The 15,789-nt window shown below is 47.6% G+C and overlaps 1 protein-coding gene across 5 annotated transcripts in view; it reads right to left on the reverse strand.

Annotated features, from left to right (window-relative positions):
* The window catches only part of LOC126529972 (uncharacterized), a 142,076-nt gene extending 129,112 nt beyond the window's left edge, over positions 1 to 12,964 (reverse strand). For 2 of the 5 annotated variants that reach the window (XM_072288155.1, XM_055070153.2), the window contains exon 1: positions 8,462 to 8,802. In XM_072288155.1, the coding sequence (XP_072144256.1) occupies positions 8,462 to 8,506 (45 nt within the window). In that variant the 5' untranslated portion in view covers positions 8,507 to 8,802. Of the gene's footprint in view, positions 1 to 8,461; positions 8,803 to 12,271 lie in introns of those variants that run through there. The other 3 variants (XM_072288157.1, XM_072288156.1, XM_055070152.2) reach the window with 2 other exon arrangements.
* Between the last annotated feature and the right edge of the window lie 2,825 nt (positions 12,965 to 15,789).

Here is a 15,789-nt window from a genome sequence, read left to right on the forward strand (position 1 = left end):
CGTGATTCTGGGGATTGACTTTTTGCAATTGTGTGGTGCGAATGTTGACTGCCGGACGGGAGAACTCAGTGTCGACACCAGTGTTTCACCTGTGCTCTTTGAAGGTGAAGCTTGCCCGGAGAGTGTGTTGTGCGTGTCTGAGGATACAGTTGTGCCCGCCTTATCCGCGATGCGTGTTGCCGTCGCCTGTTCATCTCCCGACTCCTATCTCGTTCGATGCTGCAGTGGAACCTGTACATCGGAACTGCCTCAAGAAAAACGTGTTAGTTCCGCACTGCGTGGTCTCAGTGACCAATGGATGCGCGGGGCTGTGGGCGCTAAACTGTTCCACTGAAGCGGCAGTGCTACCTCAAGGCCTAAAGATTGCCACGTTACAGGAAGACTCGCCCGTATCGGTGGCAGTACTTACAGAGCTCCCCGATGGAGGATCAACCAGTGTCTCGATCCCCGGGAGCTCGAAGATACTTTCCATGATTGATAAGTCACTCACTGATCACGAGCGTCGAGTTTTGATGGCCCTGCTTACGAAACATACCTCGGTATTCGACTTTGCGCAGCACGATGGCCCGCCATCAATTCCTGCGTCCAGAACTCGTCACCGCATCAACACAGGAGCCGCCCAGCCAATCCGACAAAAACCCTATCGTGTATCCCCGTCAGAACGCAAGATAATCAACGATCAGGTCCAAGAAATGCTATGCAAAGGCGTCATTCGAGAATCATCTAGTCCTTGGGCAGCCCCCGTGATATTGGTGAAGGAGAAAGACGGCACGTGGCGGTTCTGTGTTGATTACCGTCGCCTAAACGCCGTTACTAAGAAAGATGTATATCCGCTCCCACGAATTGACGACGCCATCGACTGTCTCTTTGCGGCATCTTACTCTTCCTCAATCGATTTACGGTCAGGTTACTGGCAAATTCCTATACACAAGGACGACAGAGAAAAGACAGCATTTGTAACACCCGACGGACTATTCGAGTTTAACGTGATGCCTTTCGGGTTGTGTAACGCGCCCGCAACGTTCGAAAGGTTCATGGACACGATATTACGCGGCTTAAAATGGGAAGTTTGCATGTGCTACTTTGACGACGTTGTGATCTTCGGGCGAACGTTCAGTGAGCACAACAAACGTTTGGATTTGGTCTTGAACTGCTTGGAGACAGCGGGTCTTGTGCTCAATTAAAAAAAATGCCGTTTTGGGGAACGACAAACTCTTGTGCTTGGCCATCTGGTCGCTAAAGAAGGCATCCGACCAGATCCACAAAAGACTGCGGCCGTAGAAGCATTTAGAGTACCCAACTCTGTCAAGCAGTTAAGAAGTTTCTTGGGCTTGTGCTCCTATTTTCGCCGATTCATTCCCCGGTTTGCTGACATGGCTCATCCCCTTACACGCCTTCTCCAAATAGCGTTCGTTCCCTTTGAGTGGACTGCAGATTGCGACTCATCGTTTCGCCAGCTCAAGTTCCTGTTGACATCCCAACCAATTCTTCGCCACTTTGATCCTTCATCACCAAGTGAGATTCACACCGATGCCAGCGGCGTAGGCATCGGTGCTGTGCTAGTTCAGCGTGTCGGCGACAGTGAGCACGTGATCTCTTACGCTAGCCGGTCCTTGAGCCGCTCTGAGCGCAACTACACAGTCACCGAACAAGAGTGTCTGGCGGTCATCTTCGCCGTGCAACGGTTTCGTTCGTATCTCTATGGGCGCCCCTTCACTGTGATAACAGATCATCATTCGCTATGCTGGCTTGTGAATCTGCGGGATCCCTCAAGACGACTAGCGCACTGGGCCCTCCGTCTACAGGAATACGATTTCGTTATTTGCTACAAAAGTGGCCGGCGGCATGCTGACGCTAATTGTCTCTCTCGGATGCCACTTCAAACAACTGAATGTGATGCGGACAATTTTGATGAATACATCGCTTTTGTGTCCCCGGAATTTCCGGATATGGGTACCGTCATATCCGAGCAGCACAAGGACGAGAGCTTACAACCGCTCTTCGCGGCAGCACAGGAGTCACCTGCAGGCAGTCCCTTTCGCCTACGTGATGGAGGCGCGCTGTATGAGAAAAGCTACTCGACCACCGGTGCACGCTACCTTTTAGTTGTCCCCAAGAACCTTCGCCACCAAGTATTACACGCCATGCACGATGACCCAACTTCCGGTCATCTTGGTTCCACACGTACACTCTACCGGGCTCAAGAACGTTTTTACTGGCCTAAGATGCGGAAAGATATCGAACGCTACGTCGCCAGCTGCTCTCAATGCCAGCGCTACAAGCGTCCGCCATAAGCGCCACATGGCCTGCTTCAACCAGTTCCCCCTTCTAGCGTCCCCTTTGAGCAAGTTGGTATAGATCTTCTGGGCCCTTTCCCGCGATCCTCCAAGGGTAATCGTTGGGTTATCGTTTGCGTAGATCACCTTACCCGCTATTGTGAGACCGCCGCATTGCCATCGGCCACAGCTACAGAAGTTTCTGTCTTCTTGCTGGCTAACGTTATACTCCAACATGGACCTCCTCGCATAGTAATCAGCGATCGTGGGCGACAGTTTACCGCGGACGTGGTTGAAGAAACCCTTCGTCTGTGTTCATGTAGCTTCCGCCATTCTACGCCCTACCATCCACAAACTAATGGTCTGGTCGAGCGCACAAACAGAACGCTTGCCAACATGCTGTCCATGTACGTCGATTCAGCACACAAGAATTGGGACAGTATCTTGCCTTTCATTACCTATGCCTTCAATACCGCGACACACGAGACCACTGGTTACTCACCATTTTTCCTTCTTTATGCTCGACCGCCGCGCTACACCCTCGACACCATATTTCCCTACTTCGCTCATGACAACGAATCAATTGATGAGATCCTATGTCGAGCAGAAGAAGCGCGACGCCTCGCTAGGCTACGCACCCTAGCATCGCAGGACCGGTCCAAGATACGCTATGACGGGCGTCACCGCCACGTTTACTTCGATCCTGGTGACCTTGTGTGGCTCTGGACGCCGTTGCGTAAGCGTGGCTTATGCCAAAAGTTTCTCGCCCACTACGTCGGCCCTTACGTTATTCTGGAGCGCCTCAGCGAAGTAAACTACCGCACTGCGCGTCTCACGAGCAGTGGACGACGCTCGGCCAAGGCTGAAGTGACACACGTCGCGCGTCTGAGGCGTTACAACCCACGAGATGACTGACTCGCCCGGCGGGCTTCGTCTGCCAGCGGGGAAATGTCACAAGCTGTCATGAACCACGCCTGCCGCGCAGACAACCAGAGGAAAGAAAGAGAAGAACGACGTTAGCCAAGCTGCCGCGAGACCGCTCTTCAACAACCGCGCCTGTCAACCAGATTCATCTGGTTCTGCATTAAACACCTCGTGTGTAACAACATATATATATATATATATATACTACTTGTAGCTGTGAAGCTAAAAGCGTCGATAAGAAATCAAATGGCGGCGGCCGGGAAGCATTACTTCCACTCTGAAAAACGTATTTATAGTCGCTAGACAGTTGTTACAGCATTCAGTACCTTGGTGTAACTGCAGTTAGTAACAATACTGACTAAGCAGGGCATTCCTTGTGGCTAGTGGTTCTCAGTTACTAAATCGTAACGAACCCAGTGTCTAGCTCATAAAGTATTTATTGGATGTACTCTGGAATATGACAGAGTGGTGGCTATAGGTGTTATAGGCTAGAGACATTGTATCTGGTGTTGCTAACTGTGACAATTTAGTAACAGTGACTAGTCAGTAATGTTACTAATTCTACCGTTACAAGCTGCAGTTATTTTAAGGTAGTGAACGATGTGACAACTAGGTAGTAACTACAAATACATTTTACAGCGTAAGCTATAATGGGCTCATTCCAATAGTCGTTTCGGTTGGTAATGTTCGTCGCCTACACCAGTGTCCGCCGCAGCTATCACCCATCATGGGAGATTGGCCAAAAAAATGATTGGATGCTAATAAACTACCATCATCATCACAATTAGCATCGTATCGTGCCACTTGTCACGCGAGGTGAAATGCGTGCAGCGCAGCGTCGATACGTGTGCACTTTTCATTGCATTTGTATAATATTACACCGGGTCGCACGCCATGTTGCGGTTGCATAGGTAGCGGTACAAGGTTGTTCGGGTTTCCTATCATTTATAGGCCTGCGAGCCACTTTGTGGGATTGGCCAAGAAATGAATGGTCTTGAGGAAGAAAAAGAAGGTTAAAGGGATGCATATCAATGCCAGGATGATAAACATGTATAGCATACCTGATTAGATCAAGCAGGCTAGGCGGCTGTCACCGCCCTGTTTCAAAGGGAATGCTAATAAATCATCTTCATCAGCATCCAAACGTGCCACTCCTCACGACGATGACGATGATGATGACGATTTATTGGAACCCCCTTTGAAACGGGGCGGGCACAAACCGTCACCTAGCCTGAGTTACTCAGGTATGCTATCAATTCTTTTCCTTCTACCATTCTTCTATACATCTCTTTAATCTTCTCTATCTACCCTGTACCGCTTCCACGCGTGTAATGGCCGGATCCATTCGTATCAGTCTCTTCCCTGCTTTTCTTTTTAACCAATACTCTAAATGTCTATTGCTTATCTCGACTGCTGACCGGTTGATAATTCCGTCTACTTCAAATCCAAGGGCTTCTGAAATACTGGTCTCATTGGGTAAACCTCATTCGCATTCCATGAGTATGTGCTGAGTGTTCTCCGGCTTATTGCTACAGCATACACATGCCTCATCTAGTTCCGAACATTTGCTCCGGTATGTTTTTGTCCATAGGCAACAAGCCCGAGCACGAATAGCAATTAGGCACTTCCCTTCGGGTTATCGTGCAGATTTTCCCTTCTGATTTCCTTTTTGTCATTCTTGTAAATCTCCATGGTCTTCGTCGTTTCAATTCTTTGCATCCAATTCTCTGTCTCTGTTTCTCTCACTTTCTGGTTACTCCTGGTTGTTTATCTACACTTTCAACTACCCTGTACTTAGTTTCCAACTTTCCTGACGTCTTCCTCGATTCTGTGTCCGCGCATTTCAGGCACAGATATACTTGCGCGCTTTAGCAGCCCATTTATTTTGATCCATATTCCCGAGTCTTTCTTGAGAACTAATTTTGCTCTGCGCTTCTCGGACTTCAAAGTAGGCCCAACCCATGTCCCCCTACACTGCCTCATTTGTGGTTTCGCCGCGGGCTCTCAAAGTCAACCGGCCCATGAATCTTTGGTTAAATTCCAACCCCGACAATATATCCGATTTTAGGCACAGAATTGCATTTTCGAAAGTTGGCGCTGACACCATGACTCCTTTCCAGATTCCACCCACCACCTCATATGTATTGTAGCCCAAAAATGTTCTATGTTTCATTGTTGCTGCGTCCCGCTTCCCCTTTAATTTCAGATTATCTTAGTGGTTGCTTGAGTAAGTCTTTCCTTCGTTTATGTATACGCCGAGGTACTTATATTGCTTTAGTATGGGTATGACTTGCTGTTGAACTGAAGCCGCGTAGTTATTCGTCTCTTGATTAAAGATCATAATTCCTTATGTGCATGTGCTAAATTTAAGGCCTAGATTTGTCACTGCGTTGCCACACATTTTGACCAGTGTGTGCAAATCTCTTTCATTGTCCGCTAGTAGCACTATGTCGTCCGCATACATCTGTGCGGGGACCTTCTGTTGCACCATTTGTCCATGACGCGTGCATGATAACTCATACTTTAATTCACTGTTTTCCAGTCGTCTTTCTATGCATTTAACATAAAGCGTGAAGAATAATGGAGACAGAGGGCGTCCTTGCTTCAGTCCTTGGTGAATTTCCACCACTTCATTCGGCCTTCCCAAACAATTTTTACTCGGTTGTCTATATATATATCCCTCAGTAGCTCCAAGAAATCGTCCTCTCTGCCTTCGTGCTTGAGAATTTCCCATAACAACCCACTGTCTACGTTGGCGCAGGCTTCCTTAATCTCTATAAATGCTGTCCATAAAGGTCTCTTCTGAGCTACTGAGACCTCTATGCGCTCAGTTAGAGTAAAAATATTATCTTCTAATCGTCCCCCTGGTCTGAACCCAATCTCTAGTTCCCCCAGTACCTATTTGTTTCCGCCCATATTGCCAGTTATAATTTTATGGCTTAGCATTGCCATTCTATATAGCACCGACGTTACTGTAACTGGCCTCTACGAGCACGTCCTATCCTTATCACCTTTGCCTTTTTAGGTGAAGTTTATCTTGTTTTCACGACATCCAATTGAAATAATCTTCGTTTTATTCACTTGTTCAATGAGATTAGTCTGCAGTGTCTTGCTCTTCGGACGGAGGTTTTTCATTAACTGCATGGGGATTTCAACGGGTCCATGGGAAAAAGTTAGTGGTAATCGTGCAGGCTGGTACAATGGTCACAGCCCAAGGAGACAGTCTACCACTTTCTCTACGGCTCCCTCTTGGGTGCGCAGCCTTGCCTAAAAGCAGCGTAACAATATTCCCAGACTGTTGTAGGAAACGCCTCCGTTTTCGATGTTTTTTGCTATCTCTTTTACTTGCTTTTCATTCATGTTTAGAAATCCTGATGCTATTGGTTTGTGTTTTGCGTTAGTATCCTTCCCAAATTTAAAAGTTAAACGTTTATGATCGCTACCCAGGCTACCTTTTCCGTGTTCATCTATCATCATTTGGTGTAGTCGTTTGTATACCATTTCTGAGACTGAGGCGTAATCGATACATGACTGCCTATTTCCGCATTGGAACGTTACTTGTCCATGACACTTATTCTCGTTGTTAACTTCTATAAGGCTCTGTTCATCGCACGGATCTAGCACTAGATGTCACGCGATGTGACATGCGCACCGTGTAGCGTCGATACATGAAAACTTTGCATTGCATTTGCGTTGTATTACACAGTTGCATTGGTTAACTCAAGCAGGCTAGGTGACTATTTTTCACCGCCCCGTGTCAAAGGGGATGCCAATAAATCATCATCATTATCATCTTCATCAACATCACCGTATCGTGGTCGAGGGGTGTGATATGTGCACCGCGTAGCCTCGGAACCTGTGCTTACACTTCGGTACACTTGATGGCGTGTCCTCGCAAGCTACGAACCGCTGCTGAAGAAGCTAATCGTAGAACGCGCGCAGCTATACATTCAGCAGACCGCAATGCAGAGGGAATCACAAGCCGTCGCTCACCGTCGATGCCGCAAGAGACTTCGCCGCAAAAACCCTGTAGTGCGTGCTACCAAAAATGGAGCTCCTGAAGCTTACGCTGTGACTGTGCTGGATGTGCTTCTTTAAAAAGAATCTATGGATCAACTCCAATTTTTCTGTTCAAGTACATCTAAACAAAAAAATATTTTCACTAGACAACCGAAGAACGAACTTGAATTATAGTTGTTGCATTTGAGGGAGAAAGCTAAATTCTGCGGAATATAGAAGACGTACTTATGGCCTCGAAATTTTAACGAAATTGCCTAAAATCGATAAATTCGAGAAAAACATAAGCACCGAGTTTACAAATCCGTAACTATGCATAAAGCACGCTTATCACTGTTCGGCAAAATGCACCTGCTGGAACATCCGTAACGGACAGATGCAATACATATGTTTACAGTTTACGTAAAAGTATTAATATGCTTAGGAGGGGTTTCGAAAAGCCCATCTGAAAAATCAGCTATATATCTCAAAACGGTGTATAAAGCATCGGTTTTATGCACTTTAAGTGTATATATAGGTGGCGTTTCGATCATTTAGATATCGTTTTTCTTATTGCTGAGTTCGAAACTCGTCAACTTGATCGTTAAAGCTTTTTTTAATTTTGCAATTTTCTAGAATTTTTGTAAATATAATGATTGTTTAGGTAAAACGTCTACTGTCTACAGCTGGTGCGTTTAACGTTTACTCCCAATTGCAACAAGTATCATGAAGATTGATGTGGGGCTTGCACAGAAAAGCCAGTTCTTTGTTACTATGAATTTAGATACGAGATCCTGAGCAAGGCTTTCCTACAAGAAGAAAAGAAAATAGAGTTGTGACAAGCCACGTAAAGCGTAGAGTAGATAACCAGAGGTATATTAGAGTTACATATTGGGTACTAAGATAAGGGAAGGCAGTAAGGACGGTAGACAATCAGATGGTGTGATAAAATTAGGAAATTTGGCAGGCATAAAATCGAATGAGCTGACACAAGACAGGGGGTAATTAGAAATTGCTGGAACAGGCCTTGCTCCTCCAGTGGACATGACAAACGCTGATGGTGACGATAATGTGCTTATGGTAACTTCCAGCCGAGAACTTGCATCTAAACGAGACACACAATTGATCCGCGACATTTATTTGGTTGAGTGGGCACTTTAGAGAGAGTAAATTATTCATACTGCCCCCACCTCTCTGTTGCTTTTCCTAGCGCCCGCACTAGCACTCAACGCGTGTACATAGTGTGTTGGGAACAACTCACGAACCCTGCGCCGTTCCTCTTCTTTAAGACGCTCTCTGAAGTGATGCATCACCTCTTGTCCAGTACCCTGCGGCGAACTCTACATGGTCAGTAGGCTACTGGCTGACCACGTAGAGGCTGCGGCAAAAAGAAAACGTAAATAAAAGTGTTACTAGTAATCTTCGTCCGTTTACGAAACAGCCTGTCACATCAAGGAAAGTAACCTTCTGCAAATTCAACTTCAAGATCTGTGGTCATCGTTCTCGAGAATTCACACTTGCGCGCATCGAAGTCTACAGTATGCGCTCCCCGGGATCATTCCACTGAAAGGAAAGGAGCTGGGCGGGGCTGGTACTTCAAATTTCATTTTAAAATATACAGCGGCGGGTGATAAACGCACTGAGTACAAAAGCTAAAACATTAAATAGTCTTTAAAATAAAATGAGTAGAAAGCATTGGAAAATGGTCTTTATAGTCAATCATATGCTTCTCGGTAGAGCAGCTGAGATATGCTGCTGAGGTCATTTACAGCGACTCTATAAGTGATGTCCAAAACATGGTGTCTATGACGTGTTTTCGGCTCTGCAATTGTTCCGGCGAATTCAGTGAGCGAAAGCATGGCCATCGAGATTGGCTTCTGTTACCCTGAAAATGCCGTCACTGGGACGCAGATTAGGACACCAAAACTGTCGTTTAGCGTTATGAGGCGTTTGGTACTGTGAGCGCTGCACTGACCTCTCCGCATTTCTGTAAATAAACTCCTGTTCCTAACGAAAAGATGCATTGCCTCCAAGATCAGCCAGCGTTACAAACAGCATTGAACGAGTGCGGAGAAGACACCGTGCATCAGGATTGGCCCACAAAGGGAATGCCGTCAGTTGCACTGCCTCGGAGATCGGTCCCGTTTACTAGACTGGACAGTCGTCTATGGGCAAAGTGAAGCGAGCAATCAAAGAAGACTTCGCTCTAAAATGTTGTTTACCACGGGTAAGAGGAATCGTAGTATATGGGCATCGCTTTTTAGATCGATAAAGCTGCAGAAGCACTATACATAGCCGATTCGAACAGCGATATTAGGAAGCGAACAAGCGGACCCGACTGCCCTAGACAGACACCATCGCCGGCAGGTCGGCTACGACTGAAGATAAACGTTCCTTGCTGGGGTGGCTCGCTCAAGGTAGTTCGAAGAGAAAAAAAGAAAGATTGAAGCCGTGCCTGCATGGGACGCTGGAAAAGACTCCTCAAAGGGGTTGAAGGCGTGGGGGTTACAGAAGGCAGGAAAACCTGTTCGGGGAAAGGCACGCCGAGACGACTTTCCCGGTAAGGAAACCCTTCGGTGGCTAAGAATGCGAGGCACCCTGTCTACAATCGATCCGGCGAGTACAACGCGGGCCCGGTGGACGCCAGGAAAGCCTGTCTACCTCACACCCCGTCGCTAAATCCGAGCAGTACAGCGAAGGCTACGGGCATCGTCGACCAATCAGAAACGAGAAATAAATAGCTGCTTTCCTGGGCTAAAGGATCGGGGAGGAGGGCTTGCCTATTGTGGCCCGCTAATTTTCCCGTGACCGTTCATTTATGGCTATTTCTATAAATTCAAAATGCTCCTATGTGTTCTGTATCCATTGAGGAAGAGAAATGGAGCACCGAAGTTAATTCAAGGAGCCCTAGAGGCTAAACAAAAGTACCCCGCATGAAAAATGTTAACCTAGTTTGAATGTTCGAATGGAAGGCGACTTCAACTTGTCAGTCTCGAGCCCACACATTACGAGTAATCGTTGCTTATTAAAGTCCTCGGTGTTCCACCTCCTATTTCTCGCGAGTTCAACTTATATTCTGTTGTTGTCGCGCTCCTTTTTTTATCGTAGCTTTCTTGTCCCGTCGCTCCGTCCCTCCATCTTTCTTGTTTACACTTCTACCTCTTCCGCAGCTTGACAGGTGTCCACTAGAATCCAGACAGTCACACTGGTTACGGCCTCTCCCTTTTGCTTTCCTAATGATAACAGCGTTAACCAGTACTAATTCCGTTCAGTTTGCGTCGCGAACCAGGAGATTAGAGGCGGCGAATAGTGAGGCTTCTCTTTCTCCTTCCCGTTTCTGAGTGACTGCATCTTAGATGCGAGCTGCGAATGGCATGGAGACGAGAAAAATAAAAGAGCAACAATAGAGCAAAAAGCGCAAATGTCAGCTGACTCTGGAGTCGAAAGAATTTTAAACACTATAGGCAGTGAACTGCAAAGACAACAACAACGACGACGACGACAAAAATACAGGTGAGACCCCCCCCCCCCCCCACCCCCGGCACCCATGATTCATGATTTTTCTTTTGTCCCGTCTTCATGCACCATTTCCTTTTTGATACCCTAAACCAAGCAGCACCAATTCGTAACTTTGAATAGTGACGCGTCATCCCAATCGCTAATGTGCTCAGTGCTCTACAAGTCGCAAATGAAGTGGGATCCTACTAGTTTCTGTTCCCTCTCCGTGTTAGCACTACCGGCAGTGCACTCGGGTACAAGCATTTTTATTCTCAAGAAAGCCTCCAGAAATTCCTTTGTTTCCCGACATAGGTGCGTTTCCGGCGATTTTTTTTCTGATTCCGCAATATTGTCGCTTGCAGCTCAAGCATCTGACGCGAAATAACCGCCAATGAGCCGTCGTTCAACGATGGACTGATGAAAAAGAAAACCATAGCGCAGGAACGATGAGACACGAAGAAGCTGGCACAAACAAGCGCTTAATTATTCCAATAATCAGAGTTTTCTTTTTATAATACTGAAATACCAACTATTGCAACTATTCATCGTGCTGCACTGTTTCCCTGACGCAAGCCGTAGCTTTCTTTGCAATGCGCGGATTTGCTGAGACGCAGCACGGCTTCGCATCGCATACTACCAAGATACCGAGCCACGGACTCGACGGCTCGGAAGTTTCTCGTGGCACGCAGAGGACAAGGTATGCGCGACAGTTGCGAGGAATGCGGCCGCGTCGGGGCGAACGCGCATTTCCTGCGCTCCCGCACCGGTCATCGATGCGCTTGGCTTGCACGTGTGGAGTACTACGGGCTGTAGGGTTTGAAAAGGGCGGTGTCGGGGGAGCCGTCTTGAAGCTGAGTCGCTTCCTTCACGCTCAACGAAATTCTCCTACACCGGTGACACGGAAGATCCACGACGGGCTTGCTGGCACGCGAAGACGTTGGCGTAGCTGCTAATCCAGCCGGAAACGAAGATTCCGGCAACAGTTCGTGCCGGGTGGCGCATCTCTGCACAGGTTCTCGAACTTCCCGAGATTCTTTCGGACTATCTCGAGCGCCGACTTCCGGAGACGCGCTGCTTGGCAGGCGAAATTGCGCGGCACTTCTAATGCATTCCATCAATCTTAAGCTCGGGGTTTCTACGCTTACGCAATAGACTAACGGGAGCGTTGTCACCGAACTTTATTAAAGCTTTTAGCCGCGTTTTTATGAAACACTGCGCCGCTTTTCACAATATAGAGAAAAAAGAAAAGTACGAAGACACAACAACGCATATCGTTGGCTAAGAGCTCACGTTTGTTGGAAAGACGAAGAAAAAAAAAATAGAAACGCCTGCAAAATACGCATTATGCCGAAACGTTATGGCACCATCAGTCGCTGATATAATGCGCCAGACTAGGACCGCGTTTTCGTCCGTGACCGATATTGGAAACCAACATATAACTTTTATTTCTCCCTCTCTTTTACCTTGAACTACACGCGTTTGCATCGCTCTGAAAGCATCTTAGATATTGCTAATTTTCAAAGGCAAAATAAGCGTCGCTTCTCTGGCGGACAAGAGGTCTTTGAACTTGTACGAACCGTGGCGCTGGCTTGGATTCGTGCGACTTCGGCTCCGTCGGCGAGGGACGCCAATGCAAAGTGGAGTCTGTCGGCGCCAGCTGCGTATGGTAGCCGTCGCTTCTCAGCGCCCATTGATTCCCGAGCGGCACCGGTCGCAGAAATAAGCTGGGCTCGGTATCGACGCGGGCCCGCTGGTGACGTCACACCGAGTGTCTCGAGCCTCATTGGTCACGTACCACTCGTCGTAACGCGAGCGCGCCAAACCGTCTCCGCGCCCAGTTCACGTAAAGTGTACCACCGGCACGCGAGACCACGGGAATACTTCCGTTCGACGACGCGATCACATAATACGCAGCGTCTGCCCTGTGCGAGAGAAGCTACGAGCTGGCAGCTAGGTGTTTGCATACGCTGCGAAGGATGATTGCAAACGGGCGCGGACGACCTCTGCGTCGCTATAGTAGCCCATCGATCCCGCGTGAACGGTGCCTTGCGTGATGTGCGCCATGGACGTCGAAAAAAGGAAAAGAAAAAAAATGAAGAAAGAAGTGAGACGCCCAGACGTTGTTGTTCCGGCGACGGTGCAGCCAGTGCTTATCGAACATTGATCCCCTGCAGTCTTGGCGGCTTGCAGGAGACAACAACGAAAAAGTGCGCTAGTTTGTTTCGTGCCGACAAATGCGAGTCCACCTCCCTCTGTCTCTGACTGCATTTCACGCTCTTTCATTTTCCCATTAGGTGCTCACTCGGCCATCATTCGCGCATCTACGCGGTAAATGACTCGATACCACACATTCACCGTAAAAACGCGCCTGCATGGATGTTTATCAATTGCAAGAACAACATTTGCGACTTTATAGCTAAAGAAGCAACTAGCCAGCCGGTAGCAGTGCTTTGAGCTCGCAATATGACCAGCTCTTTCCAGCCTTGCGGCGCCTCAAGCTCTCTCGCTCTCGTAAAGTGCGCTAAGCCACGTTGTTATCCTAATTGCAACAAAGTACGCTTTACAGGAGAGCAAAAGCGCAGGCCGGTGTAGTTGATCGCAGCAGAAGCGGTTTCTGTCGAGGTCTCCCGCAGACTTCAAATTTCGCAGAAACCGTCGTCGCCCGTCACGGTAGCGCAGGATGTCTCACTTCAGATCAAACATGCAGCCGCCTCTTTTCTAACCTGTTTTGCCACTCGACAGGAAGTGAATGGTGTTTGTAGACTTTCGCTTAACCTTCGTCTCACCTCGGCAGCAAAGTTCAGGCGTTATCTCGACAGTCTTCTTGAGACTGGTTCTCCATATTGAGGGAAGGAGGCCTGTAGCTATAGCTTTTGACTTACACAAACACTGGAACTCGTGAAAAACATGAAAGTTCAGTGATACTGTGGTCCGAAATAGACGACACAAAGGTCCAGCAGTCGTGCGCGTCTTCATACTACTGTGAAACGCTTTCAAGAGGAAGTTTTAGTATTGCAACCAACTCCGATACTGCCTACTCAAATACGTGTCACATGTAGGAGTGCTTTTATGAGACAATAGCTGCACCGATTTGAATAAAAGTCGCTACATTGACAGAACAAATTAAACACTAGTGACTCTAGGAAGCATAATCTTTATTTAGGGCCTGAAATGTTTTACAAAAATATCCCGAAAATTGACAAGAAAGAAAAGTTGAAGCACGAAGTTTAAGAAGTAGAAGGCAATGATTAATTTTGTCAAATGTTTTAGAGAAATGCGAAGGTTGTGGGTTCGGTTCCCACCGGCGGCAAGTTGTTTTTTCATCCACTTTAATTTCCATTAATTTATCGTTTCTTTATTTCATTTATTAAGCACAAGTAATTCCCCCTATGTTGTCCTTGGTGTCAGTGTTTGTTGGCTTCTTATGATATGACTAATAAAAATCGGGACCCTCGGTTAACCACCTCTCTTCTCGTTTATTACATAACGAGGGTCTCGAATCTGGCAACATTGATGCCTTCAGGTAGCATGTGTGGGTTTATTAACCAGTTGCCTTCACCCGAAAAGATCACGTTCTCGTGACGCCTGAGGCAAAAAGGACGTACCACGTCCGCCGCCAAGGTCTGTGAGTCGTGGCGCTGGCTAATGGCCCGTTCACACTGAGGAATCCGGCGTCTACAGAGAATGGAATTCTCCTGCCGCCGAAAATCGTGACGTTCACATTGCTAGCGCACCGCGCCGCCGGAGCGAGATACAGCGCCATCTGCCCCATAAAGTGCAAAGTGCTAACCTCCAACCAAGCGCGGGATATCCCGGATGTTCGCGCAGCTCGAAATTACGCAGTCGTCTCCGTTCGCGTCGAGTTCGTGTGTTAATTTTAGCGTCTCCACCATTGCTTGAAGAAGCAATGATGAACCCTGAGCAAGAAGAGGCAGTACTGCTAGCCCTGTTTGGCGAGCACCTTTCTGGCGATGCGTGACGCGCAGAAGCATTCGCCGAAGAGACGACGCCACCGGCGTTGCTGGGTTCGTCCTGCTTTGCAAGGGCGCGCGTAGCTTGGTCACGCCACCTTGTCAGGTCGCTTATACCTTGTGCTTCGCGTGGTACTTGTCGAAAAAGACGGGGCGGTTACGCACCAATTCGATGAGCATTTCCGATGTCGCGACGCGTTCGAAGACTGCGATATGACGAGAGCGTTAGGCTTGGCCGCCATCTTTCGAATTGCTGAGACGCGCTCCGATTGGTTCGCGGCGAGGCAATCCGGCGGCAGCTGCCGCAGAAGGCGCGGAAGGGGCTGAAGGGGCTGTTCCGGCGGATCTCGCCGCCGCCGAACTGGGTTCAGCCGAATTGGGCGCCGCTCCAGACGCCGAATGCCTCAGTGTGAACGCGCCATAACACTCCCATGGTTCTATTAGTACACATAAATACCCAAGAAAGTGGATGGGGAAACAGCGCCGCGGTAGCTCAATTGGTAGAGCATCGCACGCGAAATGCGAAGGTTGTGGGTTCGGTTCCCACCGGCGGCAACTTGTTTTTTCATCCACTTTAATTTCCATTAATTTATCGTTTCTTTATTTCATTTATTAAGCACAAGTAATTTCCCCTATGTTGTCCTTGGTGTCATTGTTTGTTGGCTTCTTATGATATGACTAATAAAAATCGGGACCCTCGGTTAACCACCTCTCTTCTAGAGAAATCTAGGCAGACGCAATCAGCTAAAGAACGATTGCCGGTAAGAGTTACCATGGAGTGAGTAAATCTCAGCAACTTAGACTCACAAGACTACGACTTCCTAAAACCATGCTGTGCCGAATTAAAGAAAGAGTTCGAGTCAACGAAGCTAGCAAGGTGTGAGTAGATGACAAGTTCAAGAATTTTGCAAGGTATGCTGGTAAGACAAATGCGGCGATAATTAAGGGGTGATTGCTTAATACCTGACTTATAAAGTAGAATCCCCTTCACCTGCTTCCAATGCTAGGAAAGAATACCAGAATTTAATTATTGTTAAAATATTTTAATAAGTAAAATGGAGGAATACATCTTTGTTTCTTTGAAGTATCTTGCATTTATACAGTGAACACAAGAGGAAAATGAG

This window comes from Dermacentor andersoni, chromosome 5 (genome assembly GCF_023375885.2).
Source record: "Dermacentor andersoni chromosome 5, qqDerAnde1_hic_scaffold, whole genome shotgun sequence".
Lineage (NCBI taxonomy): Eukaryota > Metazoa > Arthropoda > Arachnida > Ixodida > Ixodidae > Dermacentor > Dermacentor andersoni.